General features: G+C 34.4%; 1 protein-coding gene across 5 annotated transcripts in view; it reads right to left on the bottom strand.

Moving 5' to 3' along the window:
* BARD1 (BRCA1 associated RING domain 1) overlaps positions 1-14,850 on the bottom strand; it is a 125,366-nt gene that overhangs the window by 20,048 nt on the left and 90,468 nt on the right. For all 5 annotated transcript variants that reach the window (XM_074298766.1, XM_074298765.1, XM_074298764.1 and 2 more), the window contains 3 exons: positions 14,373-14,481; positions 6,558-6,693; positions 4,636-4,728 (listed from right to left, as the gene is read on the bottom strand). In XM_074298766.1, coding sequence (XP_074154867.1) covers positions 4,636-4,728; positions 6,558-6,693; positions 14,373-14,481 — 338 coding nt within the window. The remainder of the gene's footprint in view (positions 1-4,635; positions 4,729-6,557; positions 6,694-14,372; positions 14,482-14,850) is intronic.

The following is a 14,850-nucleotide window of genomic DNA, read 5'->3' as shown; positions in this document are numbered from 1 at the left end:
CCTATAAAAATCTTGACATATATGAGACCTTTGTCTCCTCTGGGCTATAAGAAGGGCAATAGGGAGAAATAATTTGGTCACATTTTTCTAGTAATTCCAAACTTTTTCCAACAGTTGAACTAAGACATGACTCTACCCACAATCTATTCTTAAATAGCTATTCTAACAGACTTGTTTCCTAACTTTGATTATGTTTATTCTGGGTATAAACATAACCTTCAGAGTTGCTTAAATTTGCATTTTTAACCAAATCTGACTTCAAAAAACAAAGCATACAAATAAAGGATCACTGAGCCAAAGCTAGATAGGTCAGGATATTAAAATTTTTAAAAGGCATACTATATTTAGTATGCATCACACAGTTAATGACAAATTAGGTGCAATAATATAAGTGTAGCATCCAAAACAAGAAAGGTCACAATCCCACCATATTACAATCTTCTGAAACTATATATGAAACATTTGTGTTTTGTTTGTGGAAGTGTCTTTTACAAAGAACAAAAAGGAATATGTCTAAGATAGTATGTTACCACTAGGATGTGTTAATCTGCAATAAAGATAAAGACTAAAAGCATCAAGAACTAGGATCTTAATCGAGCCAAGACACACTGCAGCATTAAAGTACTGCAGTACCCAAGAGAAGCAGAAAGAGAAGGAAGGGTTAAATACATTTCAACAGGGACCCCCAGGAGGCAAAGCCTCTTGTTTTGTAACTAAAAGTTCAAAGAAAAGGCTAAAATATAAACCATATCTGGTCCTTTTTGGATCAGACAAGATCAGCTGAAGTCAGCTTCATTCAACAGATTTCTAACTTAAAGACTAGGGTGTGAGAAGACTTGAGATATTATAGTTTTGTTTAAATATTTTAAAGACTGTCATGAAGAAGAAAAACACTTTTTTTTTTTTTTTAGCTCTGACCCAGTTGGTAACAGAAGGAAAATCTTTGTAATAATTTAAAAACAAATTTAGAAAATTTATTTTCCTCAGGAGGTAATTCCCTGAACCTACAGAGCTTTAGTCGAAGTGAGCTGGTATTTCTATTGATCAGAGAAATTATAAAAAGGATTCAAGAGCCAGGAATAGCCAGAATAGAGAACTTCTGAGCTCAAAAATGTTCCTGGTATAGTTCTAGATATAACATAGTAATCCACAAAAGATTTTGAAATGTTAATTTTTTTCCATCGAGGACAAATGGATTTCACTCTAGAAATATATGAAGGTATACAAATAAGAGAAGGGAGACATGGTGAAATTCTTTTCTGAGACAAATGTTCCACCAGCATGAGTCCAATTATTTGTTATAACAATCCTTAACTTGTAATGACTCTGAAGAAGACTAATAACAGGGACTGGTGGGAACAGATGGAGCGGTGTTGTTAATTATAGCCACTTAGTTGCATCAGGCCCCATGAGTTATTACTAAAGTCTCCCAACAGGGAAGACAAGTAGTTGCATTTAAAAAGTATATATACATCAATAGTTGAGCATGTGTACAAATAAGTATTTCACAAACAAGTCAAATAAGACTCAAAGTTAAAAATAAAGTGAAGGTCTCTATTCTACTGAGAGCATAGGGGGAAAAACTGTCATTTTACTACAAAACTTCAAAAAAAAAAAAAAAATCACCATAGAGTCAATAATCCATTTCAGATAATCCTAACCCACTGACAGGTATCCCTTGAATTGATGTAGTTTTCAGAGAGAGCACTATGGGAACTGAGTGTGGACCACAGCATAGCATTTTCACTCTTTCTGTTGTTTGCTTGCATTTTTGTTTTCCTTCTCAGGTTTTTTTTTTTCTTTCTACATCTGATTTTTCTTGTGCAGCAAGAAAACTCTATAAATATGTATACATATATTGCATTTAACAAATATTTTAACATATTTTACATGTATTGGACTATCTGCCATCTGGGGGGGAGGGGGTTGGGGAGAAGAAGGGAAAAATTTGGAACCGAAGGTTTTGCAAAAGTCAATGTTGAAAAAATTACCCATACATATGCTTTGTAAATAAAAAGCTATTAAAAAAAAGAGAAAGAAATGATATGGTTTTGCATTTTTTTAACCAATAAAATGTAAGATTCTCTTTCAACAAATTTTTAGAATAAATGATTTAAATCTTGCCCAACTCTTTCATGGTTCTATTTCACCAGCACTTTAGCTAATCCAATAGTTTAGGTTAGAAGGAATTCCAGGCAGTGAAAATAGAATTGCAAATTCACGAAACTTCCTGAATAAATGTTTCATATGGTCCAAACCATCTGAGCAGCCATTCTTCTTGTGAACTTCCTAGCCACCTTGCCACTGGAAGTATAATCAGTTCAAAATTGTCATTATTGCTGGGTCGGTAGCAAGGCCCTGGAATCCTCAGGATTCAGGACCCTGGATAAACCCACTCATTCTCTTTCTCCCCAAACCAATCCCTCTTCTGAATTTCCCTACTGTTATCAAGGACACCATCATCCTCCTAGCCACCCAGCACACCAGATATTGCAAATACCAGGGCAGCTAGGTAACAAAGAGAACGGATTGCTAGACTCAAGAGTAAGAAATTGAGTTCAAAAGCAATTCACTCCATCTCTTTTCTCCCATCTGTGAAATGGGAATAACAAAGTGCTTTTCCCTCTTTACCTTCTCTTCTTATTACTGCCTTCCTTCAAATCTCAGCTTAATTGCTACATCCATAGCTCTGTTTCCCCCTTCCCCAGGTGCTAGATCCTTCCCCTAAGTTTGCTTTTCATCCACACTATATGTAGCTGTATGTAGATGTTCCTTGAAGACAGAGCTGACTTTGCCTTTTATTTGTATACTTTATGTTTAGGACGGTGTCTAGCACACTTGACTGATGGAGGCCCAGAGAAAGAAGAGATTTGCCTAAGGTTATATAGGAAGCAAGTGGCATAGAAGGAATGTGAACTCAAATTTCCTGACACTGCTCTATCTAGTAATAAATTTGTTCTATTTCACCACCTCATTGAAGTAACTAAGGGGCACCACAGTGAAGAGTGCTGGGTCAGGCCGGAGGTAGGAAGATGTGAAGAAATGTTTTTTTTTAAATAGCAGTGAAACCTTGGGAAAGTGAAACTGCCTCAGTTTCCTACCTGTAAAATTGGGAAGGAAAATAACAGCAGCTGACTCCATTTTGCCCAAGGTTGTTTGTGAGGATCAAATGAGATAATAGATGCAAAATGCTTAATTAGTATAGTATTCATCACATAGTAGGTGCTATATAAATGCACTTATTATTACTATTATTATTTCACTGACAGACTAGGTAAAAGAAATCATTAGCTATTTTAAAAATATATTTTAGGCTTTATGAGGCTAAATAGCATATTTAGTAAAAAATAATTACTGCTATGTGAGATAGCATGAAAAAGTAGATAGAGGGAGACCTAGAAGTCAGAAAAACTTGGATGGAAATGTGGATTTAAAGCCTACCTGTAATATATATACTGATTATCTTCATCAATACCCCAGGAAACTCTAAGATTCAAAATAAGAGATTTCAACATATCCCATTCAATGGAAGGAGTTTCTATACTGGGAGCTACAAACAACAATGAAATCACAAGTTTGGATCAAAAAGATTATATATACATGTTATAATAAAATCTTTTTAAGATTATATACATCCAAACATATTTTCTTAAAATTCTACTGGATAAGATTAGCTGGATTATCTTTTTGGACAAAAGAATAGTCTTTTATTCAAATGCTTAGCTGTAGAGTGTAATGAACAATACAATTAATCAATCTGCCACTAAGCTTTCATCAAATGCTTAAATGTGTACTGTGCTAAGCCCTGAACATGCAAAGAAAGGCAAAAAGTATCTGCCTTCAAGGAGCTTACATGAAAAACAAAAAAAACTAAATACTCTTTTCTCTTTTTTTAAGTCTATTTGTTGTTCAGTTGTTCTTCAATCATGTCTGACTGTTCATGACTACATTTGGGGTTTTCTTGGCAAAGATACGAGATGCAATTTTCCTTTTCCAGTTCATGTGACAAATGAGGACATTGAGGCACAAAGAGTGAAATAATTTGCTCTGGATCATACAGCTAGTAAGCATGTGCACCTTTTCAATCACATCCAGTTCTTTGGGACCCTATTTCAGATTTCCTTGCCAAAGATACTGGAATGGTTTGCCATTTCCTTCTCCAGCTCATTTGACAGATAAGGAAACTGAGGCAGTACACACAGGAGTGGGCAGAAGATAACCCACAAGAAGAAGGCACTTCTGTAGAACATGGTGTTTGAGCCTACCTCTTCTTGAAAGAAGAAAAGGGCTCTAAATGGTGGGTACAAGGTACACGAGGATCCCAGGCATGTGAGACATCCAGGTCAAAGACATGAAGTCAAGAGAAGAAATAGCATGTGTAAGGAACAACATAGATAAGCTTCTAAAATGAATGGCAGAGACAGTGAACCAGAAGTTTGAAAGAGAAAAAGATCTGTGGGCTATCATTATAAAATATATCTTCCTCTGCCTAAATAATACTATTTAGAAATTTATGAAAAATCACTCCAAGTAATGACCCTTAGTATGAAAAATCAACTGGTAGCGTACCAGATATTTACACTGCGGAAAATGAAATACTAGTTCATATGTAATTCCACCAAAGGCGATACTTACAATCAAATTTTAGGATCCAGCATCCACTGATGATACCAAGAATACATTTCATGGTTCTTTGGACTGTATCACCGGGAACAATGATATGAGTGACTAGGATTGAAAAGAAATAGGATGAGAAAAATAAATACAATTCAAAATAAACTATTTACCAAGAAGTAAGCTCATTATCCTCTCTCACTGCACATTCTATAAAGCTGTATTTGGACACGCACCAAAACCAACATTTTGAACTTTTAAGCATAAGGTATTTTATTCTCTTTGTACTCATGGGATGTCAATGTCACCTAAATTTGGATTCTTTCCTTTTCCTTTCTTAAAAATGATACACATTAGTGCCCTCTGCTAAAGGGCAGCACGACACAGTACACAGAAGGCCAGTCTCAAAAATCAAGGCGGTCTGGCTTCAAATCCTTCCTCTGACGCATACTAAGTCCTGTCATTTCCAAGGCAAGAAACATAATTTCTTCACACACCAAGAAACTTTCAAAGATTATGAATTGCAAATAAGTTGACTTTGCTTGGTACGACAAGGGTCTATATAATGAATTTCTCACCCCAATTAAACATCAGGTTTATAACAAAATAAACAAACATAAATTACATGAAATTATATTACTCTATCAATAGTAAATATACTTCTCTTTGAGTTGAAAATAAACTAAATCACACAAAGCCAACATGCTTTGGACTCTATCACAAGTATCAGTATTTCATCCTTATTAAAATAGAGTATGAAAAAAAGACTGGTGGAGGGGAGGGAGATCCATAGGAGTCAGGAATATCTGTGTTAAAGTTCTGTCTCCCACCTACTGGCTAAGTGACCATCATGAGTGACACTTCAGAGAACTACCAAGATTACAGAATTGTTACTGCTCTATAAAAGCATGGAATTTCCATACCACAAGGTCTTCAAACTACAAGTATACACTGAGGCAGCGAGATGGTGCCATAGTGCATAAAGGACCAGGTCTGGAGTCAGGAAGACTCATGTTCCTAAGTTCAAATGTGACCTCAGAGATGACTGAGACCAGTTCCAGTACTAGCCCTGAAGTCAGAAGGATCTGAGTTCAAATCTGGTCTCAGATTTAACATTTCCTAAGCTGTGTGACCCTGGGCAAGTCACCTAACCCCAAATGCCTCAGCAAAAAAAAAGAGAGAGAGAGAGAGAGAGAAAGAGAGAGAGAGAGAGACAGAGACAGAGAGAGAGAGACAGAGAGAGAGAGAGAAAGAGAGAGAGAGAGAGAGAGAGAGAGAGAGAGAGAGAGAAACCAATTCCAATGGTCTTGTGATGAAGAGAGCCATCTACATACAAAGAGAGAAGACCAAGGATCACACACAGAATTTCCACTCTTTTTGTTGTTTGCTTGCATTTTATTATTCTTTCTCATTTTCCCCTTTTTGATCTGATTTTTCTTGTGCAGCAAGATAAGTATAAATATTTATACATATATTGTATTTAACATATTTTAACATGCTTAACATATATTTGATTATCTGCCATCTAGGGAGGAAGGTGGGGGGGAGGAAGAAGGAGAAAATTTGGAACACAAGGTTATCTATGCATATGTTTTGAAATTAAAAAGCTTTAATGAAAAAAAAAAAAGAAAAACAAAAACAAAAACAAACAAATATGACCTCAAAGAGTTATTAGCTGTGTGAATCTGGGCCAGTCACTTTTTGTTTCATTTTCCTTATCTGGAAAATGAGGTAGACAAGAAAATGGCAAACCATTCCAGTTGCTTTGCCAAGAAAACCTCAACAGAGTCATGAAGAGTAGGACACAATTGAACAAAATAAAAATGAGGGAAAAATGCTTAGATTTATTCAAGACCCAAAATATCCCTTTCTATTTCAATGGAATACTCAGAGTAATTTTTAGGTACAAAGACTCTTTTTAATTTAAGAAAAAAAAACCTTACCTGTGCTGTTAAACTCAGTATACTTTTTAGCCTTAAGAACTGCTACAAGCTCACTTAGTAACTGTTGCTGATGTGAATTAAGGCCACTGCTGAGGAGTATGACGGGATCATCTCTTCGCTGACTAGTATTCACAGGCTAGGAAGGGAAAATAGAAGAAATGCTAAGAAATAGCATGTTTTAACATTCAGAGAGAAAGCAGAAATTATTTTCCTTTGACATGAAGCTTTCTCTTTAACTACTTAATCTATTTTCACTTAACCGTCCAAATTGATTCACACTATTGTTCTACCCCTATCAGAAATCTCACTACTATGTTATTTTGGATATTTGTGTCTTTAACTTTTTGTGTCTATAACTTTACTTGATATACCCTGTATGCTTTGAAGCATCTTGCTTTCTCTGTACTGAAATGAATTGTGTTTTTTAGGATTTATCAACCCTCTCCAATAACTTTAACTTGAGAAAAATAGATCTACTAAGACTCATCCACCATATTTTTCAATCCAAAGATATTTAATAAGCTTTTAAATCTGTACAGTAAAACTTCAGCCACCTACAGACACCAAAAATCCCACAATGGCTCCAAACTCACAAAGAAGCAAAAGAAAACCTTTGGTGGAGAAGCAAGTGTCTCTAAGCACCCAAAAACAGGCACTAAAAACTCAAAGATTATACTTAGCAGGATAAATGGAAAGGCTAGAAGGAAAGGAAAGAATAACAAGTATTGATTAAGTGCTTATTATGTACAACTGTGCAAAGAAATAGGAATTCTGACGAGGTTTTATGAAGTTTAGTGCAAAGAGTACAGGATTTGGGAGTCAAAACTCTAACTTGAGATCCAGCTTTGTTATCTATGAATTGAATGAACGAGTTAAATGCTTTAGTTTTCGAATGTTTGGTTTCAGTTATTGATGCTCAGTTTCCTCATTGCATAAAGGAGGTAATATAAAAATAAGTGAAGGAAAACCCATTTACTAAATGTTAAGAATTATACTAAATTCTAGGAATAAAAATACAAGCAAGTATGATAGTTCTTCTCCTCAAGGAACTTATATTCTAATTGGAGAAGGGTGACAGACAGAAAGGGTAAGATATGAGAGAGAAGATAGTCTAGTTCTCTACCCATTAAATCGTGCTACTTTTCCAGGCAGAATACTGATCACTCATGATCACTGTTCAGTTAAAAACATTCTGGTGCTTAGCTCTCTGGTATCTCAGATAATCTAGTCATCTAAAATAATGAATTCTCTGGTGTTAGATAGCTAAGATTTTGCTGCAAGGGTCTCAGAGCAGAGGCCTACGGAGATATACAGTCTAGTGCAGAGGGACCCAACAAAAAGCCACAATAAAGACATTCTGGCACTTAGTCCTCCAGCATATCTAAAATACCCAAATACTAAAATGCCCAGCCACCTAAAATGGCCAATTCCCTGGTCTTAGATACTAAGATTTCAGTGCAAAGGTTTAACATCATCCCGTATACTAAAATATATCTGTGTCCAGATATCTTTTCTACTCCCTGGATCATCATGGGATCAAATCTAACCTAATTTCCACAAACCCTACAGCACCTGGCAAATGTTAATACGCCCACTGAGGATGTGTAATAAAACACTTAATGATAACGATGCTCATTTTAAACGACAGAGGTTTAACATCCATCCCTGTCAAATTTATTTGTAAAATATTCCCACCAAAAATAGTCCTAAGTGGAAGACGCTTCCCTAATTTATATAACTCATCTTATTCTAAATTAGTTCACTGCATGAAATTCAATATTGAAGAGACACCTAAATATAGCCTATACTAACATTTCTCCCAACCCCAGGAAACTATTAAACTGGGTCAATCAATAAAAGTTCTAGAAATTTCTTCCTTTATTTCTCTTATCTTAGTTCTTTAATTTGAGTTTTTAATAAATAACAGAAATTGAAACTGATGGAAACTGATATTAGTTGTCCATAACATAAGAAGGTTATAGTGGAGTAGAATGCAAATGGCTGTCCAAGGCACATGCCCTGTTAAAACAAGGATGAAAGAAAACTGAATATATGCACAACTACATTGAGCCCATCATTTCTGATAGCAAGACAGTCCTCTATATATTACACACACACACACACACACACACACACACACACACACACACACACACACACACGTTATATATCATAATTTGTTCAACTATTTTCCCGTGATGAGCAGATTCCTTCATTTCCACCCTTTTGCTACTTTAAAAAAAAACTAATATAAATATCTTTGCCCAAGTAAATCTTTTTCTCTTTCTTTAGAGGAAAAAAAAATCCTTTTATGGGACATAGGTGTAGGACTGATATCTCTAGGTCAAAGGTAGACAGTTTAGTAACTTCTAAGGCACATTTCCAAACTGATTTCCAGCATGGCAGAAAAAATTAATAAAATTAAATTGTCTTGGTTGGGAAATGGCTAACAGTCCACTTTGGCTTAGAAGGGGGAAGAGATGGAATTACTGAACCAGCATGCTTCAAGCTGATAACAAAGAGCCTTGCACAACTGAATTAAAAGGAAGTACTTTTTTTTTTTTTTTTTTTTTTAAAGACATGGGGGGTTGTGAGCATCTGAGAACAGATTTGAACTCCAGTTCTCCTGACTTCAGAACTAGTGTTCTATCCATTGCATCACCTACTTGCCACCAGAAAGTACACTTTCTAGGTAATAAGGTAATAAAATACACCATGAATCCATTCAGTCTACATCCCTCTCTAAAATGTTTTCTAAGTGGGAAAATGACAAATGGCAAGTCCAAGCAATCAATATTTAGAGCCTAAAATGATTTTATTTATCTTACAAGTGCTTAATATCATTACTATGTAACTTGATTTCACAATTAGGCATATGTCAAGGACAGTTAAAAGTATTACCACAAGGCTTTTACTTCAGAACAATGTGAAACAATTCTTTCATTCTACAAATGATTATAATGGGATGAGACAAACTCTGGCTCGAAAAAGAAGCTCTAGAGGAAAGAATAGGAAAGGAGATTGAATGGCTTAGAAAGTAAATGAGTAAATTTCCCAAACAGATTTCTGAGAACTAGATGTTAAAAGACATCAATGACTCCATGAAATTGCAAGAAATTTAGAACAAAATCAAAATATTAAAAAAAAATTGAAGAAAAAACAAGCTGATATAGAAAACTGACTTAGAAATACTTTTCATGTGATTATTAATAGCTTTGAATTATTCTTCTGAAAAGAACTTTTTTTTAAAAACAAATTTGGTTCAGTTCCTTAAATATGTGGGAAATGAAACCTTTAAGAGAGAAATTTTTCCTCAGTTTTGTGCAGATCTCATAAATCACAACAGTCTATTGAGCTTCCTGTGATCCTCTCTACATCTTATTTGGTCATAAATTCCTCCCTTGTTCACAGATCTGACAGGTAATCTGCTTATGGTATCATCCTTTATGTCTAAATCATATACCTATTTTAATCTTACTCTGGTATACTCAGGTTACTTTCTAGGTTTCCCAACAGGTTTTTTTGTTTTTGTTTTTTTTGTCAAATACCTTGTTCTTGCTCATAGAAGCTTGGATCCTTGGGTTTATCAAACACTAAATTATTGTGGGTCATTTACTTTTGTATATCCAGTGTGCCTAATATATTTCATTGATCCATCACTATTTTTTTTACTCAGTACTATATTGTTTTGATAATTATGATTATAAACAAATAGTTTGAGATTTGGTACTGTATGGCTACCTTCTTTCATTTTTTTTCCCATTGATTTCCGATATTCTTGACCATTATGTTCATCTAAATGAATAACTTATTATTTTTATAGCTCTCTAAAATAATTTTTGTTAGTTTGATTGGTATAGAACTAAGTAAATTAATTTAGATAGTATTATCATTTTTATTATATTGACTCAGTACATCCACAGGTAATTAATATTTTTCTAAATGATTGCATTGGTCTTTGTATGACAAGTACTTTGTAATTATGTTCATATAGTTTCTGGGCATGCTGTGGCAAGTAGGCTCCCAATTATTTTGCATGCTATCTGCGGTAATTTAAATTGAATTTTTCTTTCTCTTCTAGCTGAGTTTTTGTTGGCAATATATAGAAATGATTTGTGTGGGTTTATTTTATGTTCTTCAATTTTGCTAAAATTGTTAATTGTTTGAACTAGTTTTTTAGTTGATTCTTTAGAGTTTTCTATGTATGTCATTTTATAATCTAAAAAGGATTATGGCTTTGGCTCTTTGTTACTGACTTTTCCCCTCTCCAATTTATTTTTCTTTTTTTTTTAATGCTACAGCTAGCATTTCAAGTATAATGATGAATAAAAACATGATAATGGATATTCTTACTTCACTAGAATCCTAGTTTATTTCTATTACAGATAATGCTTGATTTTGGTATTTTAAAAAATGTTCCATTATTCCTGTGCTTTCTAGTGGTTATTTTTCTTAAAAGGTGTTTAAAAAGTATTTTTGTCAAACAGCTTTTTTTTTTTTTTGGCATCTATTTATATAATTATATGATTTGTATTGTTTTTGTTATTGATAAAGTCAGTCATACTAGTTTCTCTAATAGTGACCTGGTCCTACATTCCTGAAATAAATCCCATTTACTCATAATATATAAGATCTTAGTTACATATGTTAGTCTTGAATGTTATATTTAAAGAGATAATAAAAACTTCCCCTATCTATTAGAACCAGAAAGGCAATATAAAGACAGAAACAACCTACCAATCATTTCCTGAAAAGAACTTGCAAAAGAAAAATCCTTGTAATATCAGTCAAAATCCAAATTCCTAAGAAATTCTATTGTAAGTATCCAAAAAGTAGCAGTTCAAATATCAAAGGAGCACAATTAGAATTATACAAAACATAAACAGTTTCTACATAAACTGAGAGAGTATCTTGAAATATAGTACTCTAAAGCAAAAGAGATAGATGCTTACAACTAAAACAATTTAACCTGCAAAGTTGATTATAGTCCTATTGGAAGAAAAAAATAAATCTTTAATGGAATCAAGAACTTTCAAAACATTTCAGATGAAAAACAAAGTTCATTAGGATTTTAATATTGCAAAATTCAGAAAAATCCAGAAATAAATTTGAACATTTAGAAGGAGCTACATTATGATGTAGTGAAAACATTTTAATAGCAAAAATAAAACAAAAAACAAATGGCCCTTTAGAACAGGGGTGGGGAACATGTGGCCTGCAGGCTCATTTCCTAAGGCAATTATTTTGTATGGCCCACAAATGATATTATAAATATCCAAATGGCCCTTGGCAGAAAAAAAAAAAAAAATTCCTCACCCCTTCTTGAGAACATTAATGTCTTAAAAGTATTCTGAAAGGGTTAAATAAGAAAAAGAAGTCTTAAGGGAGCAGATTAGTTTTCTTCTGAGGATTTTAAGGGAAGAGGAGGAATTCAAGAATTGACTACTAAAGAGAAAGGAGATGAGATTTGTTATTTCTTTTGAATTAGAGCACACAAGGAAATACAGGAAGCATCAATGAACTTCCCTTACTTGAAATGAATTAAGCAGGTTAAACACATACATACATGCATACAAACTATTTATTGTAAAAATGCATTCAGTACAAAATATAAAAAAAGTGAGATGGAAGGGAAATGGTCTGGGTTGTATGATCCTTTAACTAAAAGGCCTTAATTTCTCCCTTAGTAAAATGGGAGTAATGATGATGTGGACTCTGAAACCCCCTTATCAGGAAGGAGTCTATCAGGCTATTAGCAGCCATGACCAAGTCCCAGACTGTCCTGTCTGTATAGAATGATGTAAGAATAGAACTTTTTAATCAGCCTCCACTATCTAACCCTCCAACCTTAGAGATCTTGATTACCATAACTTTAAACAAGTCTGGGACTTGGTCAACCAGATAGATTCCATCTGGCTCCTCCCTGATCCCTCTCTTCAAGCTACCAAATACCTCCCTGTTTCCTCCTCTTACCTCATAGATCCTGCCGCTGCTCCCTTGAGACCTTAAAAATTGTGTCCCCAAAAATTTTAACTGCTCATTCATTTATGACTCTGCACTGTAACTGCTTGTGCCCTTGAAGCTATTTTCACATAAATTAAAAAGCAGCCCTTCATAACTTATGATAGATACTTGACTTGATTTCTTCAGGTTGAATGAAGTGTAACCAAATCTCTATTATACTATTTTTATAATATTCCTAACAATTATGATCTCCCAATTCTATTGCTTTCCAAAATCTATTACATATTACCACTCCTGGTGCCTATTTTGCCTCATCAATAATAACCTCCTCAGGTTATTGTGAGATTAAATGATATTTATATAAAGTGCTTGGTAAAACTTAAAATCCTATATAAATGCATGCTACTGTTATCACTATCATTATATTATCATTATTATTACTATTGCTATACCAGAGAGGGAAGTTACAAGCAAAAACAAGCTTCTTGATTCTAAAAGGGATATTAAGAAGTAAAAAGAAAGAGAAGGAAGAAAATAAAGTAGGAAGGGAAGGAGAGAGGGGTTAGGGGAGGGAGTGAGGAAAGAAGGAGGGTAGAGGGAGAGAAGAGAGGGAGGGGAGGAGAAAGGGAGGAGGGAGGAGGGAGGGAGGCCAACATCAAGAATTCAAGTGTTACCTTACATTACCTCTTAGACAACTAAGGAATGGCTGAGCAAACTGTGGTCCATGGATGTCATAGACTATTATTATCTTTTAAGAATAAATTGAAGAAGTAATTTAAAGAATTCTGAATTACCACAAACTGATGCATCCAAGGAAAAAGAACAAGGAGAACAATTTATAGAAAGAAAACAATATTATGCAGAAAAATATCAAAAGCATTAAAACTTAATTAATCCCTTCATCACTCTATGAAAGGAGGTGATGGGAACATATATTTTCAATTTTTAAAATATAACCACTCTGAATTCATTTTGATTGGCTATGCTTATGTTATTAGTATTTCTAAGTCATTATCCTCTCTGCCCCTTTTCAGTTTTAGCTGGGGACAAAGAGCAGGAGAGGGGTGGGACATTCAGCAATCATGATTTTTCAAAAAACAGGGCCACTGAAACATTTTGGGTTTTTATTATTATTATTATTATTTTTATTATTATTATTATTATTATTATTTTGAGGCAATCAGGATTAAGTGACTTGCCAGGGCCATACAAGTAATAAGTAATTGAAACTTGATTTAAACTCTGGGTCCTCTTGACTCTAGGGCCACTGCTCTAACCACTGCATATCTAGCAACCTGAAACATTTTTTAAATGCACAAAAGAAAACAAAATTCAAACGGAGACACAGACAATAGAACAATTTTGAAATTAATGCACAGAACTTATTTTGTGCTTTAAAAAAAATTGGCAAGAAATGGATCCAGCTCTTTTCTGTGTTCTCTGTGTGTAGAAATGTTTTTCTTACCTGATTTATTGTATGTGGGAGAGACAGGTAGCTAACAAGACCAAGATATTCTATGAATTTGGTACTCACTTAAGTTTTAAAGATATTAAATCCAGAGGCAGTTAAATGGATAAAGAACCAGCCCTGGAGTCAGAAGAAGCAGAATTCAAACAAATCCTGTCTCAAATGCTTGATTCATAGCTAACTGTGTCACACTGGACAAGTCACTTTACTCTGATTGCCTCACATAAAAAAGAGAAAGGGAAAGAAAAAAAGAAAAAAAAGAAAAGAAAAAGACAGAGGGAGGGAGGCAAGAAGGAAAGGAGGGAGGGAAGAAGGGAAGGAGGAAGGGAGGAAGGGAAGAAAGAAAGGGAAGGGGAAGGGGAAGAAATTTAACCCATACTTACTTCTGAATAATGACTACTTTTATATATTTTACTCTCCTCAGGCAGAGACAATACGGATCTCATAGCTTCAGTCTCTGCATAATCCACAGGCCGAAGACCAAATATGTTTCTGGAAAAATAAGCACAGATGGGTTTAAGTAAATAAAATATGTGACTTGGTTCTTAATAAAATGGGCACAGTTAGTGGAGTTGTTTTCAATCTCTTTACTAATATGCGGTTTTAACTAAAATACACAAGTCAGAATTTTACACATGGCAGATGGATCCAGTGGTACTAGCTGCCATATTTGACAATGAAATTTAGGCAGTATGCCAAATTCAAAGGCTGTGTTCCTCCTCTCAATGTACTGCTCTGCTTGCATGTAGATCGTTTTTCAGCCACAAAAAAAATATGGCTTACTAATCATTAATCATAATCATGGGGGCGTTAGGCAGGGGGAGGAAGTTTTAATTGCAGATAGAAACCATTCCATGTATG

The sequence above is a fragment of the Sminthopsis crassicaudata genome, chromosome 3, assembly GCF_048593235.1.
Source record: "Sminthopsis crassicaudata isolate SCR6 chromosome 3, ASM4859323v1, whole genome shotgun sequence".
NCBI lineage: Eukaryota > Metazoa > Chordata > Mammalia > Dasyuromorphia > Dasyuridae > Sminthopsis > Sminthopsis crassicaudata.
This window is presented reverse-complemented; position numbering and strand designations above follow the sequence as displayed.